Source organism: Salvelinus alpinus, chromosome 8 (genome assembly GCF_045679555.1).
Source record: "Salvelinus alpinus chromosome 8, SLU_Salpinus.1, whole genome shotgun sequence".
NCBI lineage: Eukaryota > Metazoa > Chordata > Actinopteri > Salmoniformes > Salmonidae > Salvelinus > Salvelinus alpinus.
The window spans coordinates 77,283,458-77,301,452 of NC_092093.1; the positions used below are offsets into that span (position 1 = coordinate 77,283,458).

General features: G+C 42.0%; 1 protein-coding gene across 4 annotated transcripts in view; it reads left to right on the plus strand.

Annotated features, from left to right (window-relative positions):
- Positions 1-607: 607 nt before the first annotated feature.
- LOC139583734 (integrin beta-1-like) overlaps positions 608-17,995 on the plus strand; it is an 81,363-nt gene continuing 63,975 nt past the window's right edge. The window contains exons 1-4 of one of the 4 annotated variants that reach the window (XM_071415140.1): positions 608-892; positions 13,655-13,721; positions 17,345-17,430; positions 17,704-17,923. In XM_071415140.1, the coding sequence (XP_071271241.1) occupies positions 857-892; positions 13,655-13,721; positions 17,345-17,430; positions 17,704-17,923 (409 nt within the window). In that variant the 5' untranslated portion in view covers positions 608-856. The remainder of the gene's footprint in view (positions 893-13,654; positions 13,722-17,344; positions 17,431-17,703; positions 17,924-17,995) is intronic. The other 3 variants (XM_071415141.1, XM_071415144.1, XR_011676595.1) reach the window with 3 other exon arrangements.

Here is a 17,995-nt window from a genome sequence, read left to right on the forward strand (position 1 = left end):
ACAGCGAGTTGCAGTAATCCAGACGGGAGATGACAAGTGCCTGGATTAGGACCTGCGCCGCTTCCTGCGTGAGGCAGGGTCGTACTCTGCGAATGTTGTAGAGCATGAACCTACAGGAACGGGTCACCGCCTTGATGTTAGTTGAGAACGACAGGGTGTTGTCCAGGATCACGCCAAGGTTCTTAGCACTCTGGGAGTGACACTTCCATTCATTTTTCGGTAAGTCCCGGGTTACCTTCAGACTAAAGGTAACCCGGTATATGTACACACAGCACAACTATACATACAGTACAAATATTTTTTAAAGTGACCAGGTCTCTTGGCTCCCGAGTGGCGCAGCCGTCTAAGGCACTGCATCTCGTACTAGAGTCGTCACTACAGACCCTGGTTCGATTTCAGGCTGTATCACAACCGGCCGTGATTGGGAGTCCAATAGGGAAGCGCACAATTGGCCCAGCGTCGTCCGGGTTAGGGTTTGGCCCGGGTAGGCCGTCATTGTAAATAAGAATTTGTTCTTAACTGACTTGCCTAGATTAAAAAAATGTAAAAATGATCGTACATATCATAATGTTCACTGTAATAGAATATGTGCGTATCTGCATTTCCTGTGGAGGCGGGGCTTAGCTTCAGCAGAGAGGACTGCGGACTTGTCTCTTCATCTAATTTTGAAAAGAAAAATAAGTTCACGCGGCAACGGGAATATACTAAATATATATATTAATTAAATACGCCAACACTTTTATATTACTTTTCGCAGGAGGAGAACGTAGCTCCCGTTGCCAACAAAGCAATTGTTGCGGTGTCTACGCTGGGTAGCGGATCACGACGGGGATTCTAAAGAGGATACGTTTACTGTATGTATGTTGCCTCGGAAATAAATCACGCCGATAAGGTAAATATAATTGTAGGAATCCTGTTTTTCATAAGTTCTTGATTACTCTACAATACGTCTATGCATTTTCCACATGAGTGAAGGACTTGGATGATGGATATCTTAATGACAGTTCGACTTCTACTGGGGGGACTGGTATAACTCTAGGTGTCATAAAAAACACCCCCTTCTAGAGGTCTTCATGGATCCACCTGTACCCGAATCCCCGGGACCCGAGCGGGTCCAGATCCAGAATTACAAATATTGTCAAGGGTCTGGGTCGGATCTACTATGATTGGGTATATGTCATTTTAACTGACTTGTCCGGAAGGACCCGTTCAGATCCGAAATTGACTGCTGCAGTAGAGAGAGAGTAGTGATGGGTGACTCTTTTTGAAAGGATATTTTTGGTGAACGTCAGAACCGAATCGCATTGGTGAAAGAGCCGTTCATTTTTTTGCGTGATGCTTTTTAAACTCAAAACAAAATAATTATCCAAAGAGGGTGAATCCTCTGTTTGGGAGCCCAATGAGCTAGCTCTTTTACGTGAACGAAGCCAAATGAGCCGGAACACCGAAAATATTCAGAATGCCCATTGCTGAGAGAGAGAAAGAGAAAGAGAGAGAGAAAGAGAAAGAGAGAGAGAGAGAGAGAGAGAGAGAGAGAGAGAGAGAGAGAGAGAGAGAGAGAGAGAGAGAAAGAAAGAAAGAAAGAGAGAGAAAAAGAAAGAAAGAAAGAGAGAGAGAGAGAGAGAGAGAGAGAGAGAGAGAGAGAGAGAGAGAGAGAAAGAGAGAGAGACCAAATCATCACAAAACAAAAAGAAAAATATATAACCTATTGGAAAGACACCACAAAAAATCAAAGTAAACTTCAATGCTATTTGGCTCTAAACAGACAGTACATGGTGGCAGACTATCTGACCACTGTGACTGATAGAAAACTGAGGAAAACATTGACTAGGTACAGACTCAGTGAGCACAGTCTGGCTATAGAGACCGGTCGTCACAGACAAACCTGGCTGCCCAGGGAGGACAGGCTGTGCTCACTCTGCTCCAGGGGAGAGGTAGAGACAGAAGTGCATTTCCTACTACACTGTGACAAATACTCAGACCTAAGAGCATATTTCTTTCTCAAAATTATAATTCAATACAAAGAATTTGAAACTATAAAAGATGAAGAAAAATTCAAATATTTGTTGGGTGAAAAGCCAAAATGTGCAGTTTTGGCAGCCAAATATGTGTCCTCCTGCCACAGCCTGAGGGACAGCCAGTGAAAAATGCAAAGTAATGTTGATAATATTTCCCATTTAGCTTAGTTTTGTTTTGTCTTTCGTACCAGGTCATGTGTCTTCTCAGTCATGTTGACACTGGTCTACTACTGTTGCTTTAATGTATTGTTGTTCTGATTAATATTGTTGTTGTAGCTGTTATTAATGGTAATCCCATGTCCACTACTACTATTATTATTACTGTTAGTCCCACCATTTATTTATATATAAATATATATATATTTTGTGTATATATATACATATATATTTTATTTAAATTTTTCGATATGTATACTTTGACAATGTAAGTAATAATAACTTGCCATGTCAATAAAGTCAATTGAATTGAATTGAATTGAATTGAGAGAGAGAGAGAGAGAGAGAGAGAGAGAGAGAGAGAGAGAGAGAAATGGTATAATTGATGCTGCAGGTGTAGCTTGTTGTCAGCCAATCATAAGTCATCAAAGCGGCAATAGGCTACAGTCATAGAGACGCCATGTGTGGCAAAAGTTAGGAGATATCTCATCAATGGAAGATGGAATTAAAAGTTAAAGGAGGAGGATAGACTACAACGACCAAGAGCCAACAGGTAGGCTTCTACTTAATATTCTGGAGTAGCCTCAATTAGCTAGCTTCTCTCAGTTTGATGCAGTCAGGACAGGTACTACGTAATCATATTGGATGATAGTCACAGTAGTAGCCTACATACACAGCACGGCCCCTGCTAGAGCGTCGCCACGTTCTACCTCTTCTCTTTCGTGCTTTATCAGCTATGGTTAATAAAGTAGTCTATCTAAAAAAAAATACCTTTCTGCTGCTTCCCTCACTCGGATCGGACCTGGTCCAGCCAGGTCTATACGGAACAGGTATATCCGTTCGGAACGGGTCTCTATATTTAAAACATTTATTTATACATATTAGCTCCGGATGGGAAAGCCCCAGATCAATTTCGGACCCGTGAAGGCCTCTACCCCACTTCCCACCCAATGTAACACTCCCATTGTACTGTAAAACACACACACACACACACACACACAATTAAAGCTGCAATGTGTCATTTATTTTGCGACCCAACAAAATTCACATAGAAATGTGTGTTATAGATCTGTCATTCTCTTTGAAAGCAAGTGTAAGAAGTGGTATATCTGTTCTATGAGAGCTATCTCTATGCTTCCAATTCTTACGTTTCTTTTGGCGTCTTTTACTTTTTACTTACTGGAAATACAATATTTTTGGTTATGGAAAATTATATCTCACAGCGGTTTACATGGTACGTTTTTTTCTGTACACTATACTTACTTGTTTTGTCACACGCTGAAGTTAGGAAAACTAGAATTTTTGCAAATAAGAAATGGCGGAGCGATTTCTGCATAGTGCATCTTTCACTCAAAATAATGTTTACGACCACAAATAACAATTACTGTAGCGACCCTGTGTTTATAAACGTGGATACTGACTTTGCCACTTCAGAATGCTTTTGTGGCACAGTAGATGCCACGCAAGGCCACAGGCCATAAGGTTGAGGGTTTGCCGACCATCACGGACGAGCTCACTCTCCCTGCCTGTTTCATTGAGAAGGGTGCAATTCGGGGCGTTCCTGCATATGGACATTCCTGCATCTGCAGGAACCCCTCTTTATACTTCTGTTGGTCCATTGTTAAGCTAGGACTCCTGTATATAGGCAGGAGGCAGGGGTGCAAGCATGAAGATGACATGCTCGGGGTCGTTCATGCACAAACCAATGGTGTGCTCGAGGTGGGGTGGGGGTTCATGCAGGAACCAATGGGATGCTCGAGGGCTGCAGTTGCACACTATTGGTTTCATTAGACCTACACTACGATCAGAGCTGGCTGCAGACAATGATCAGCTAGGGGGAAATCAGATTTAACATTTTGATGTCATATTTATAATTATATAAAATATATGTAATGAATTTTCCAACAACAGGTTTATGTGCCAATGCACCCCGCATCCAATAAACAAAGCTTCCCTAGTTTGGGCGCTTCAATATCATGGTTTGCGTTTTCAACACCACGATAAATAGACTATGTCAATCTCGACAGACAGAAAATACATCCCTCCCTACCTTGTAGGCCTACCCAGTATCGAAGGCTTGGCTTGACAATCCCTGAATGTCATTAAACTTTTTGGTGTTTTGTAACAGATGTCTCTTTCCATTCATCAAATGTTCACTGCACAGTTTGGATTGAATAATTGATTAAATTAGTTTAAAAAAAGACATATTCACACAGCACAAAGATTTTTAAAAGTGACCGGGATTGCACAATAAAGCTGAGGACTTATTTCCATTGTGGTCCCTATTTTTTTATATTTTTTATATACAGTCATACAGATACAGAGATATAGACAAAAATAGGTTCCACTGTTCACACATTAGCCAGCTTTTGACATTCTTTTTAAAAGTGGTTATGTTTGGCTTTGAGTTGATGTGGTAGTTTGTTCCACTCAACAGCGCCGGGATATAAAAATGTGTTCTTACCAGATAGATTCTTATATTTAAAACAGAGAATATTAGAGGCTCTGGCTCTGGTGTTATGCTGGTGGACATCTTTAACAAATTAAAAATAGTTGGATAGGTACCTAGGGGCTGAGTCCATGATAATTCTGTGGACCAAACCAAGTTGAATTAATGCTATCCTTTTTTTCCACAGATAGCCAGCCTAGCTGCTTAAAACGCTCAATCTCCAGATGAGTATGAGAGGGAAGTTTACGTACAATTCTTACAAGCTGTCACGCCCTGAACATAGAGAGCCTTTTTATTCTCTATTTTGGTTAGGTCGGGGTGTGAATAGGGTGGGTAGTCTAGGTTGTTTTATTTTTATGTTGGCCTGGTATGGTTCCCAATCAGAGGCAGCTGTTTAGCGTTGTCTCTGATTGGGGATCATATTTAGGCAGCCATTTCCCCACTGTGTTTTGTGGGATCTTGTTTATGTGTAGTTGCCTGTGAGCACTCCATAGCTTCACGTATCGTTTGCGTTTTATTGTTTTATGCGTTTCACGTCAATAAATATGTGGAACCCATATCACGCTGGGCCTTGGTCCGAATGTTATTTCGACGATCGTGACACAAGCTTGTTTTGGCTGGTCTGTAGCTTACTCTTTAGACGTTTGGGTCTGCTGATGAGCCGCATAATCAAAGTGACACTGGACTAGCACACCTGCCAGAGTCTTTAGGGTGTCTTTAGCTATTGGCGATAGATTTTCATGTTAATATTCTAAAATCTGCATAAAAACAATAAGTGCACTTTCTCATCAGAGTTGTGTTTCCATCTAATTGACTTGTTGCGGATAGAAGTCTGTGCATAAATAAATAGCGCACATAAAAATACAAAAATAACTCAATTCAATTGGTTTTGTCACGACTTCCACCGAAGTTGGTCCCTCTCCTTGTTCGGGCGGCGTTCGGCAGTCGACGTCACCGGCCTTCTAGCCACTGCCGATCCACTTTTCATTTTCCATTTGTTTTGTCTGTGTCTTACACACCTGGCTTCACTTACCTAATTACTTGTTTATTATTTAACCCTCTGTTCCCCATGTTTGTTTTGTGAGTGATTTTTCATTGTAATTCGGTCCGTGTTTGTGGGCTATCATTGTTGCCTTGTATATTTGTATTTTTTGAGTAAAGTACTTTGATTACTCATATCTGCTGTCCTGCGCCTGACTCCCTACACCAGCCACACATAGGACCATTACAGGTTTCCATCGCATTTTCAAGTCTAGGCCTACTAATTGTTTTGTCATTAAAAATGTTGCGTCGGTATAGCGAATGTGCCCACTCTGGTATTGGCACGTGCCCTCTAGCCAACAGCCAACAGCTCACAGATACAGTAAGGGTAAACGCCTACATGAGATTATTATGGACAAAAGTGCGAGATTATTTTTACTTGTCAAATGGCAGTCAGGCATCGATCCTCATGTCACCAGAATAAGACCCTCGATATTTATTGAAAGGAACGTCATCACCATGCACTTTCACCACCCTGTGAAGTTCATCATAACACAACATATCATCGTGTGACTCCAAGTTTACTTCGATATGATGGTTATTATATCAATATTTGCGCATTAAAGCGGTTCCAACGCTATTTTATGTGTGGTATGATTGCTAGTTAGCCTATTGCGGATCTGAACAAATGATCTACCTACCACTATTGTGTTAGGGCGGCAGATTGCCTAGCGGTTAGAGCGTTGGACCAAAAGTTAGCATGCGGAAAAGTGTAGTGCACCAGGGAAGTACCTAAACACCTTGATATAGGGGGAAGTGCATTCAAACAGATGAGGGAATTTGGTTAGGATGGAAGAGAATGTATAGTAAAACATGCAAAAGAGCAAATGTAAACCAGGGAAAAACACTGTGCCCAATAAAAAAAACACACAACCCTCCTCAAAGCAAAAAAAAGTTAGGCAACCCTCCCTTATTTTGGACACCTCCACCCCAGTAAATGTATAACTGTCCCTTATCCAGATTTCTAGTTTTTCACAGGAGGAGACAGTAGGATCTTGGCAGTCTTCGAACTTGGACCAGAATAAATATTTTGAGTGGAGAGGAGAGGGAATATTTGTTCCAGATGGATCTCAATCTGTCTTCTTTTTGAGCGTTGATGTAAAGGTTGAATTTTCATAATCGCTAGTACAGATAAATATTGTTTGGGACAAGATATTGTTTTTAAATAGTGTTCCGAACTTCATTTTATTTGACGATTTTGCGTTGTTTTTCCTATTCAACAACAAACATGTAATTGTCATGTTTCCTGTAATGTTGATGTTGGATGTTTTTGTAGATGTGTTGCCTGGGTTACCTTACTTGAGACCCTACAGTGGGCTCAACTCTAGGGCCACAGGTCTATAATAGATTATATACACGATAATTGGTCACGGTTGAGGGATGAAGTAATCAGCTTCTTGGAATCTTATACAAGTTGGTCTGTGTCAAATTGACAATAAGGATGCTATGGACTAAAGACATGCAGCTGCTTCTGTTTATGGTCATCATCACATTATCTAATGTGTAGTGGTATTGATCCTTGAGGGAGAGGTTTGTGTGTGTGGGGGGGGGGGGGGGGGAGTAAACGTCTTGATGAGATGTGTTGGCGTCATGACCTAAAGATAACATCAGGGCTAGGTGTGTCCCAAAGAACAACACAGCCTCTCTCCCTCCCTCTCAAATCAAATTTTAGTCTTGGTAGCCATTTGATTAGGTGTTCAGGAGTCTTATAGGGAGTAGAAACTGTTTAGAAGCCTCTAGACTTGGCGCTCTGGTACCGCTTGCCGTGCGGTAGCAGAGAGAATAGTCTATGACTTGGGTGGCTGGAGTCTTTGACAATTTTTAGGGCCTTCCTCTGACACCGCCTGGTATAGAGGTCCTGGATGGCAGGTAGCTTGGCCTCAGTGATGTACTGGGCCGTTCGCACTACCATCTGTAGTACCTTGAGGTCGGAGGCTGAGCAGTTGCCGTACCAGGCAGTGATGCAACCAGGCAGGATGCTCTCGATGGTGCAGCTGTAGAACCTTTAGAGGATCTGAGGACCCATGCCAAATCTATTCAGTCCCCTGAGGGGGAATAGGTTTTGTCGTGCCCTCTTCACGACTGTCTTGGGGTGCTTGGACCATGTTAGTTTGTTGGTGATGTGGACACCAAGGAACTTGAAGCTCTCAACCTGCTCCACTGCAGCCCCGTCGATGAGAATGTGGATCAGCGTGGCGGATGTGTTGTTACCTACCCTTACCACCTGGGGGCGGCCCGTCAGGAAGTCCACGATCCAGTTGCAGAGGGAGGTGTTTAGTCCCAGGTTTCTTAGCATATTGATGAGCTTTGAAGGCACTATGGTGTTGAACTCTGAGCTGTAGTCAATGAATAGCATTTTCACATAGGTGTTCCTTTTGTCCAGGTGGGAAAGGTCGGTGTGGAGTGCAATAGAGATTACATCATCTGTGGATCTGTTGGGGCTGTAGTCAAATTGGAGTGGGTCTAGGGTTTCTGGGATAATGGTGTTGATGTGAGCCATGACCAGCCTTTCAAAGCACTTCATGGCTACAGACGTGAGTGCTACCGGTCGGTAGTCATTTAGGCAGGTTACCTTGGTGTTCTTGGGCACAGGAACTATGGTGGTCTGCTTAAAACATGTTGGTATTACAGACTCGGACAGGGAGAGGTTGAAAATATCAGTGAAGACACTTGCCAGTTGGTCAGCGCATGCTCGCACTACACGTCCTGGTAATCCGTCTGGCCCTGCGGCCTTGTGAATGTTGAACTATTTAGGGGACATGAGGACTTGTGAGGCGTCTGTTTCTCAAACTAGACACAATAATGTACTTGTCCTCTTGCTTAGTTTTGCACCGGGGCCTCCCACTCCTCTTTCTATTCTGGTTAGAGACAGTTTGCTCGGTTCTGTGAAGGGAGTAGTACACAGCGTTGTACGATATCTTCAATTTCTTGGCAATTTCTCGCATGGAATAGCCTTCATTTCTCAGAAAAATAATAGACTGACCAGTTTCAGAAGAAAGTTCTTTGTTTCTGGCCATTTTGAGCCTGTAATCGAACCCACAAATACTGATGCTCCAGATACATTTACATTACATTTACATTTACATTTAAGTCATTTAGCAGACGCTCTTATCCAGAGCGACTTACAAATTGGTGCATTGGTGCATTCACCTTATGATATCCAGATACTCAACTAGTCTAAAGAAGGCCAGTTGTATTGCTTCTTTAAACAGTTTTCAGCTGCCCTAACATATTTGCCAAAGTTATTTTCTAATGATCAATTAGCCTTTTAAAATGATCAACTTGGATTAGCTAACACAACGTGCCATTGGAGCACAGGAGTGATTGTTGCTGATTATTGGCCTCTGTACGCCTATGTAGATATTCCATAAAAAATCTGCAGTTTCCAGCTACAATAGTCATTTACAACATTAACAATGTCTACACTGTATTTTAGATCAATTTGATGTCATTTTAATGGACAAAAAATGTGTTTTTCTTTAAAAAACAAGGGCTTTTTTTATTTTTTATTTTATTTATTTTTTTCTTATTTTTTAAAAATTTTCTCCCCTTTTCTCCCCAATTTTCGTGGTATCCAATCGCTAGTAATTACTATCTTGTCTCATCGACGAAGGTCGAAAGTCATGCGTCCTCCGAAGCACAACCCAACCAAGCCGCACTGCTTCTTAACACAGCGCGCCTCCAACCCGGAAGCCAGCCGCACCAATGTGTCGGAGGAAACACCGTGCACCCGCCCCCCTCGGTTAGCGCGCACTGCACCCGGCCCGCCACAGGAGTCGCTGGAGCGCGATGAGACAAGGATATCCCTACCGGCCAAACCCTCCCTAACCCGGACGACGCTAAGCCAATTGTGCGTCGCCCCACGGACCTCCCGGTCGCGGCCGGCTGCGACAGAGCCTGGGCGCGAACCCAGACTCTGGTGGCGCAGCATAGCACTGCGATGCAGTGCTCTAGACCACTGCGCCACCCGGGAGGCCCAAACAAGGGCATTTCTAAGTGACCTCAGAATCTTGAACAGTAGTGTATATATATACACATATAAATATATACATTTACACATTAAAAACGTACATATACACCTACAGAACTTACATATCTTAAAAAATATATATATTACCCTCCAACCCAACCATCCCTCCCCCAATTGGAGCAAACTAGTGAACAACAATGCTTAGGCCTGTATTTCCAGCTTATACATACTATATACATTTTATGGACACAGTCTATTTTACAGTAGTTCTATTGTGTTTGTTTTTACTCCTGTCCTTCTTCTACCCTCAACCTCTACCATCTATTTCTGATGTCCATCTGGTTTGATTTCTATTTGCCATATCATTCAAACTGTGCTCTTTCACGAAAGTTCTTAACCTTTATACGTTTTACGGTATAAGAAACTGATTCTTAAGTTAAGTTACTAATGTAGTTTAAGATGCAACTCCTTAAAAGCAATAATGTGTCTTCGATAGGGGTTAGTACAGTACCAGTGTGTTGGTCTACATATCGTTCTGTCCCTTTCCCTCTGACAGTGGAGGTCTTGAAGAGCATTCCTGTCACCAGCTGCTAAGCTTCATAGAATAGAAGCAGCCCTTTTGTTTTTCTAACTTGACCCCTCGCTGGCATTTTACAAGCATAGTTTAACACATAATGGTTCCCTGGAACTCTGTGCTGGACCAACAGAGGCTGTGGTTTTGGTTCTGTCCAGAGGTCACAGATGTTTATTCTATCTGGGACAAAGGGTTTGCAGGGCCGTTTGTACAAATCTTTGTTTAGTGAAGTTGAACTACTTTGCAGAAGCTTTTATCTAAAGCAAAAGGCTGCCTTAATCTCTTTCTCTAAAATATTTTTGTCACGACTTCCTCCGAAGTTGGTCCCTCTTCTTGTTCGGGCGACGTTCTACGGTCAATGTCACCGGTCTTCTAGCCATCGCCGATCCACCTTTAATTTTCCATTTGTTTTGTCTTGTCTTCCTACACACCTGGTTCCAATTCCATTCATTACATGTTGTGTATTTAACCCTCTGTTCTCCCCATGTCCTTGTCCGGAATGATTAATTGTAAGTGCTTGTGCACGTTATGTCTGGTGTGCGTCGGGTTTTGTTCCCATTCATTGATTGTTCTGGTTTCCGATGGTTTTTTATTATTAAACTGCGCCTTTGGAAACACAGTTTTTGCTCTCCTGCGTCTGACTTCTCTGCCGCCAGTACGCACCCCTTACAATTTGTTTTGTCAACAACTCATCAATAACTGAATTATAGTCAGTCAGTCAGAGGCGCTAGTCCATCTGATCTAATCTGGGAGTTGAAGACAGGCTGTCTGTCCTGTGTCGTGGCAATTTCCTGTATTACCAAATGAGGAGAGTTACAAACCACACACCAGTCAGTTATACTTAAATTTCATCTTAAATAATATGTGAGCTTTAAAATCGCCCTTTGACTCTCAGATCAATTCAGTGTCTATAATGAATTCTGAGAGTGCCTACAAAAGAATACCAAGATCTTTTATAGCCAAGATACACCCCTCTCAACTTACATGACGAACCACAGATCTTAGGAAAACTTCACAAAGGGCCTTTTACTTGAGAAAGGAGTATCTCATAGCCAGATAGCATTAGCAATAAATTATTGTTCAGTTTGGTCTCTAAGACGAGGTTCTAATCTCGTTCCTGGTACTTCATAGTACAAAAACACCAACTCATCCAATGGCATATATCAATTGTCAACTCTAGATACTTTCATCTCAAGTCCACCCCACTCCTGGACAAGCTCACTGAGGGGAGTGAGCCTCTAGGTCATATACTATCTCAAGATATGTGCAACATCAGAGGGGACATACAATGGTTCCAGACACTGCCATACTCCTCCCCCCAATGGGAAAAGAAGGGAGTGACTGGCGTACAGACATTGTGGAGACAACTAACTGGTTCCCCCTTAATCACGCCATCCCTTCACATGGTTTAACAGATACATTCACATATGAAGACAATGTTCCATTCTGACCTCTCCCCTCTCTGGGCCCCAAGTGACTTTTCCCTAGCTGAGAAGGGAAAAGTGCAACTGCAAACAGTCTAGTCCAAAGGGAGACATTCTAATGACAAGTATCTCACATAAGCATATTGTAAAGGCAGTCATTGTTGTTCTCCTCCTCAGACGAGGAGGAGCATGGATCGGACCAAGATGCGGATTGGTGATTAATCATACTTTTAATGAAAACAGCAAACAAGACACTACAAAACAACAAACGTGACTAACCTTCAACCGTCCTGTGTGGCCCAAACACTGACACAGGAACAAACACCCACAAAACCCCAGTGAAACCCTGGCTGCCTTAGTATGACTCTCAATCAGAGACAAACGATACACACCTGTCTCTAATTGAGAATCATACCAGGCCGAACACAAAACCCAACATAGAAATACAAAACATAGACTACCCACCCAACACTCACGCCCTGACCAATAAAGACATACAAAACAAGAGAAAACAGGTCAGGAACGTGACACATATTATGTAAATAAAACATCTTATTTATCTATGTTACCCAACTAATTCTGATTCATCCTCCACACCTGCTAGGCTCTATATAGAACATGATGGGACACACACACACACAGGAATGCTTCACTCAACACCATACAGTACTGACTGCCAGAACTTATTTCTCACCACGTACTGTGCTGAGAATGCACAAGCATTCTTTTTCTTATATACTTTTTTTTACAAAACATACACATACAACCGACAACATACAGACGAGCACAGCACCCTCAGTGCAGTAACTGTGTAGGGTTAGCTGTCATTGACAGGCCAGGGGTATATATTTTGGTCCTATGACAGCTTCCCACCACTGTAAAATGGGGGAGAATTCCTCTTGAGCTTCCTCATCACTAGCCCTTCTATCCTTAATGTTAACCATGTGCATTGATGTTAGGACAGCATGCTGGTGATTAGCAGTTCTGTGTTGGATGGATGGCCTCGGTAGAGAGACAATGCAGAGGATTGTCCTGTAGGCTACCAGCTGTAGTCTGCATCCCTACTAAACTCGCTAGGGTTGGTCTGTTGTACTGAGACAGGAAGTTTCTAGTGAATTCTCCACATTGGTGCACTCTCAACCCCCTTCTCCACCTTAAGGGATTGTGTCATGGATGCTGTGCTTATCTCTTCTCCATCAACGTAGTAGCATTGTCCCCTCACCCATGTCTTCTGTTTAAGCTGTACCTCTAAACATTGAGGCTGATTTCTTTCTAGGCTATCTGTAAAAAGCCTGGTTATAATGGGAGGTAATAAACTATCTGATGGCAGGGAGGCAGAGGTCTGCTATTCTCAGTGTGTCACAGGATAACAGTCAGGAGCTAATTCAATAAAACAACCTCCTCTCACATGTCATTCTTCTTCCTTCACTAACCTGCAGTCTCCCCTCCCTCTCCATTGCCCTCTATCCCTCCCTCCCTCCCTCCTGTAAATAGCCCAGCTAGGCTCCATAGGGTCAAAAGTCTTCCTGCAATGTATATCGATCCCTATTCGGCACACACACCCACACCCACCCCCTTTGATGACTCAGGTCAATGAATCATTCCCCGTTTTACACTCAGTCCCCAGCTCAACCCTCAACGACAGGGAGACTAAATACACTCTGACTTCTCTGGTTAAACGGACCATTAGAGAACCACAGCTTACATGGGAGCATAAGTAGAGTAATGGCCCATGTCATGAGTTAATACAGTTACTGATTATATCTATAATATATAGGCGTCCAGACCATGTGACCACCTGACCAGGAAGAACTCCGGGCCCTAAGGCTATATCAGTTAACTGGTCCTTTTAGTCAAGGGAAGGAAGAATGTATGCATTAGATCACCAAGCCTCATGCATTCTATGGTACTACAAATGTAAATACATTCACAACGTCTGTCTTCTATGGTACAAGAAATGTAAACAAAAACACAGTATTCACCTCCACCTTTACTGTATCCTCACATTTTACATTTTTTCAGATGGACCTGAAACTACTTCTGATTTCAACGTTGTTAGGAGTCATTTGTTACAGCAGTGCTCAGCAAGGTAAGATTATTCTCCATCTTATCTCAAGTTTCTGCTTTACTTACTGTAACATCCACCTTGTTAGACAAAATCAACCCTCAACAGTATTCTGTTTCTGTACACTGACTACACAGTACATCATCTAATCATAATATATTTCTACTAAGCCGCATCATAAATATACAGTACAGAATAGTGATTAACTGCCTGATGTCCCGTAAGACCCCAACTGAGCATGCTGCTGTAATGTAATGATGTCATTAGTCAGAAGAAGAAGCAGCTCCACCTACACTGTAAACCCCAAGACATTTTTACTCAAATACTTCAAGTAAGTTGAACTCAAAGTCAATGAAAAGTCATTATTTCTTAAAATGTTTAAGTTGTCCTGACTCAAAACTAAATAAGCCGACAGCAAACATGTCATCCCACACAAATGATGCAGTGCCCCCCCTTGAGCAAATTGAGATTGTGTGTGACTAACACATTTCAGTTAATTACTATAGCTCCCGGTTTAGGCCAATCGGTGTAACTTTCTAAATGCAGTATCTCTGTGGCAAGACACGTCATCCACCCAAGTTTTGTCCAAATCGGGCCAGTGCTGTCTGATGTGTTACAGATCCACAGTTCCCTCCCCGATTTCATCGTGGGGGACAATGAGAAGTCACATCAACTAAACGTTTTTATTTATGATAACACAATCTACTGCAGGTAGATAAAAATACAAATAAAATAATTAATATGTGTTTTTGCATGTACAGTGCATGTGGAAAGTATTCCCCTTGACTTTTTCCCATGTTGTCACATTACAGCCTTATTCTAAAATGTATTAAATAGATGTTTTTCTTAATTAATCTACACACAACACCCGCTAATGACAAAGCAAAAAACTTTGTTTTTTTAAAACATTTGAGCAAATTTATTTAAAAACAGAACTGAAATATCACATTTAAGTATTCAGGCCCTTTACCTAGTACTTTTTTTTTGTAGGGGGTAGATCAGCTTTAATATTGCAGATATATTGTAGCTTCCATCAATGTAATTGTCTGCATCATTTCCAATCCCCCATATATTTTTGGGGTAAATATATTTATATATATACATCCACATACCCACATACAGTATACAGTTGAAGTCGGAAGTTTACATACACTTAGGTTGGAGTCATTTAACCACTCCACAAATGTCTTGTTAACAAACTATAGTTTTGGGAAGTCGGTTAGGACATCTACTTTGTGCATGACACAAGTAATTTTTCCAACAATTGTTTACAGACAGATTATTTCACTTATAATTCACTGTATCACAATTCCAGTGGGTCAGAAGTTAACATACACTAAGTTGACTGTGCCTTTAAACAGCTTGGAAAATTCCAGAAAATGATGTCATGATTTTAGAAGCTTCTGATAAGCTAACTGACAACATTTGAATCAATTGGAGGTGTACCTGTGGATGTATTTCAAGGCCTACCTTCAAACACAGTGCCTCTTTGCTTGACATGATGGGAAAATCAAAAGAAATCAGCCAAGACCTCAGAAAAAGAATTGTCGTCCACAAGTCTGGTTCATCCTTGGGAGCAATTTCCAAACGTCTGAAGGTACCACGTTCATCTGTACAAACAATAGTATGCAAGTATAAACACCATGGGACCACACAGCGATCATACCGCTCAGGAAGGAGACGTGTTGTGTCTCCTAGAGATGAACGTACTTTGGTGCGAATAGTGCTAATCAATCCCAAAACAACAGCAAAGGACCTTGTGAAGATGCTGGAGGAAACAGGTACAAAAGTATCTATATCCACAGTAAAACGAGTCCTATATCGACATAACCTGAAAGGCCGCTCAGCAAGTTAGAAGCCAGTGCTCCAAAACCGCCATTAAAAAAAACGACTACGGTTTGCAACTGGAGAAATGTCCTCTGGTCTGATGAAACAAAAATAGAACTGTTTGGCCATAATGTCCATCATTATGTTTGGAGGAAAAAGGGCGAGGCTTACAAGCTGAAGAACACCATCCCAACCGTGAAGCACGGGAGTGGCAGCATCATGTTGTGGGTGTGCTTTGCTGCAGGAGGGACTGGTGCACTTCACAAAATAGATGGCATCATGAGGCAGGAAAATTACGTGGATATATTGAAGCAACATCTCAAGACATCAGTCAGGAAGTTAAAGCTTGGTCGCAAATGGGCGTTTCAAATGGACAATGACCCCAAGCATACTTCCAAAGTTGTGGCAAAATGGCTTAAGGACAACAAAGTCAAGGTATTGGAGTGGCCATCACAAAGCCCTGACCTCAATCATATAGAGAATTTGCGAGCAGAACTGAAAAAGCGTGTGCAAGCAAGGAGGCCTACAAACCTGACTCAGTTACACCAGCTCTGTCAGGAGGAATGGGCCAAAATTCACCCAACATTGTGGGAAGCTTGTGGTTCCAATCTTCTTCCATTTAAGAATGATGGAGATCACTGTGTTCTTGGGGAACTTCAATACTGCAGAAATGTTTTGATACCCTTCCCCAGATCTGTGCCTCGACACAATCCTGTCTCTGAGCTCTACGGACAATTCCTTTGATCTCATGGCTTGGTTTTTGTTCTGACATGCACTTTCAACTGTGGGACCGTATATAGACAGGTGTGTGCCTTTCCAAACATGTCCAATCAATTGAATTTACCACAGGTAGAGTCCAATGATGTTGTAGAAACATCTCAAAGATGATCAATAGAAACAGGATGCACCTGAGCTCAATGTCGTGTCTCATAGCAAAGGGTGGGAATACTTGTGTAAACAAGGTATTTCTGTTTTTTATTTTTAATACATTTGCAAAATGTAAAAACCTGTTTTCACTTTGTCATTATGGGGTATTGTGTGTAGATTGCAAAAAATATTTTAAAAATATATATATTTTAGAATAAGGCTGTAATGTAGAAAAACTCAAGGGGTCTGATTGCTTTCCGAAGGCACTCAAAATGACTTTAAGTAACTGTACTCAGATATATCAAGTGCTACAGGTTTCCTCAAAAGTTGAGTAATGACATCACACTGGGGTTTACAGTGTATGTTTCTTTGAGCATCTCTTTGAGCATAGTAGTGAAGACATCATGCAACTATGGAACAGAGGAATTGTCACGACCTGACCTTAGTTATCTATGTTTTCTGTATTATTTTGGTCAGGTCAGGGTGTGACGAGGGTGGGTATGTGTGTTTTTGTCTTGTCTAGGGTTTTTGTATATCTATAGGATTTTGGTATGTCTAGGTAATGTAGGTCTATGGTGGCCTGAATTGGTTCCCAATCAGAGACAGCTGTTTCTATCGTTGTCTCTGATTGGGGATACTATTTAGGTTGCCATTTTCCATTTTGGTTTTGTGGGTTATTGTCTATGTGTAGTTGCATGTCAGCACTCGGTGTAATTAGCTTCACGTTAGTTTGTTTAAGTGTTCTTCGTTTATTAAAAAGCCTTGGTCTCCTCACTACGACGAACGTGAAAGGAATATTCCATTCTGTCTCTGGCTCAATTTACTGTTCTCTCTGAGCCACACAGTTTTCCAAATTACACAATGTGTACACTCTGGCTTATTTCCTGGTTAGTTTTTAAGAGTCTATGATGAGTTTGCTTCTTTTCAACCTTTGTTTTTCCATTCCATTCCAGAAGGGAACGAGTGCATCAAGGCTAATGCCAAATCCTGTGGGGAGTGTATTCAAGTGGGAGCAAAATGTGGCTGGTGCATGGACTCAGTACGTGGATAAGAATTTGCCAATAACATTGTTACTGCATTGATGCTACACAACCGTAATATTCACTGACTCAGCATTACAACTTGAAGAGTCTAAACTGTTCCTTTGAATTAAAACACGAGTGTGTCGGGCAATATTGTTTGTAACCTTTATAACCTGCTTGGGAGTGTAGGAAATACATTTTCAGAAAATAAGGACCTTACATTTTTGGGTGGATTTCCTCTGAGTGCCATAATGCAATGTGTCATGATACTTATACCTCCTCTCTCCCAGCAGTTCCTGAAGCAGGGTGAGGCCACATCGACCCGCTGTGACGAGCTGGAGTCCCTGAGGAAGAGAGGTTGCAGCTCCGCCAAGGTAGAGAACCCCCGAGGCAGCCAGCGGCTCCTGAAGAACAAGGCTGTGACCAACCGCAACAAGGGAGAAGGGAAACTCCAACCAGAGGACATCACACAGATCCAGCCACAGAAACTCACCCTTAGCCTCAGATCGGGTAAAAACTTAAATGGAACTGCTATGTTTAATTGGGTTGCGTCCCAAATTGAACCCTTTTCCCTATTTAGTG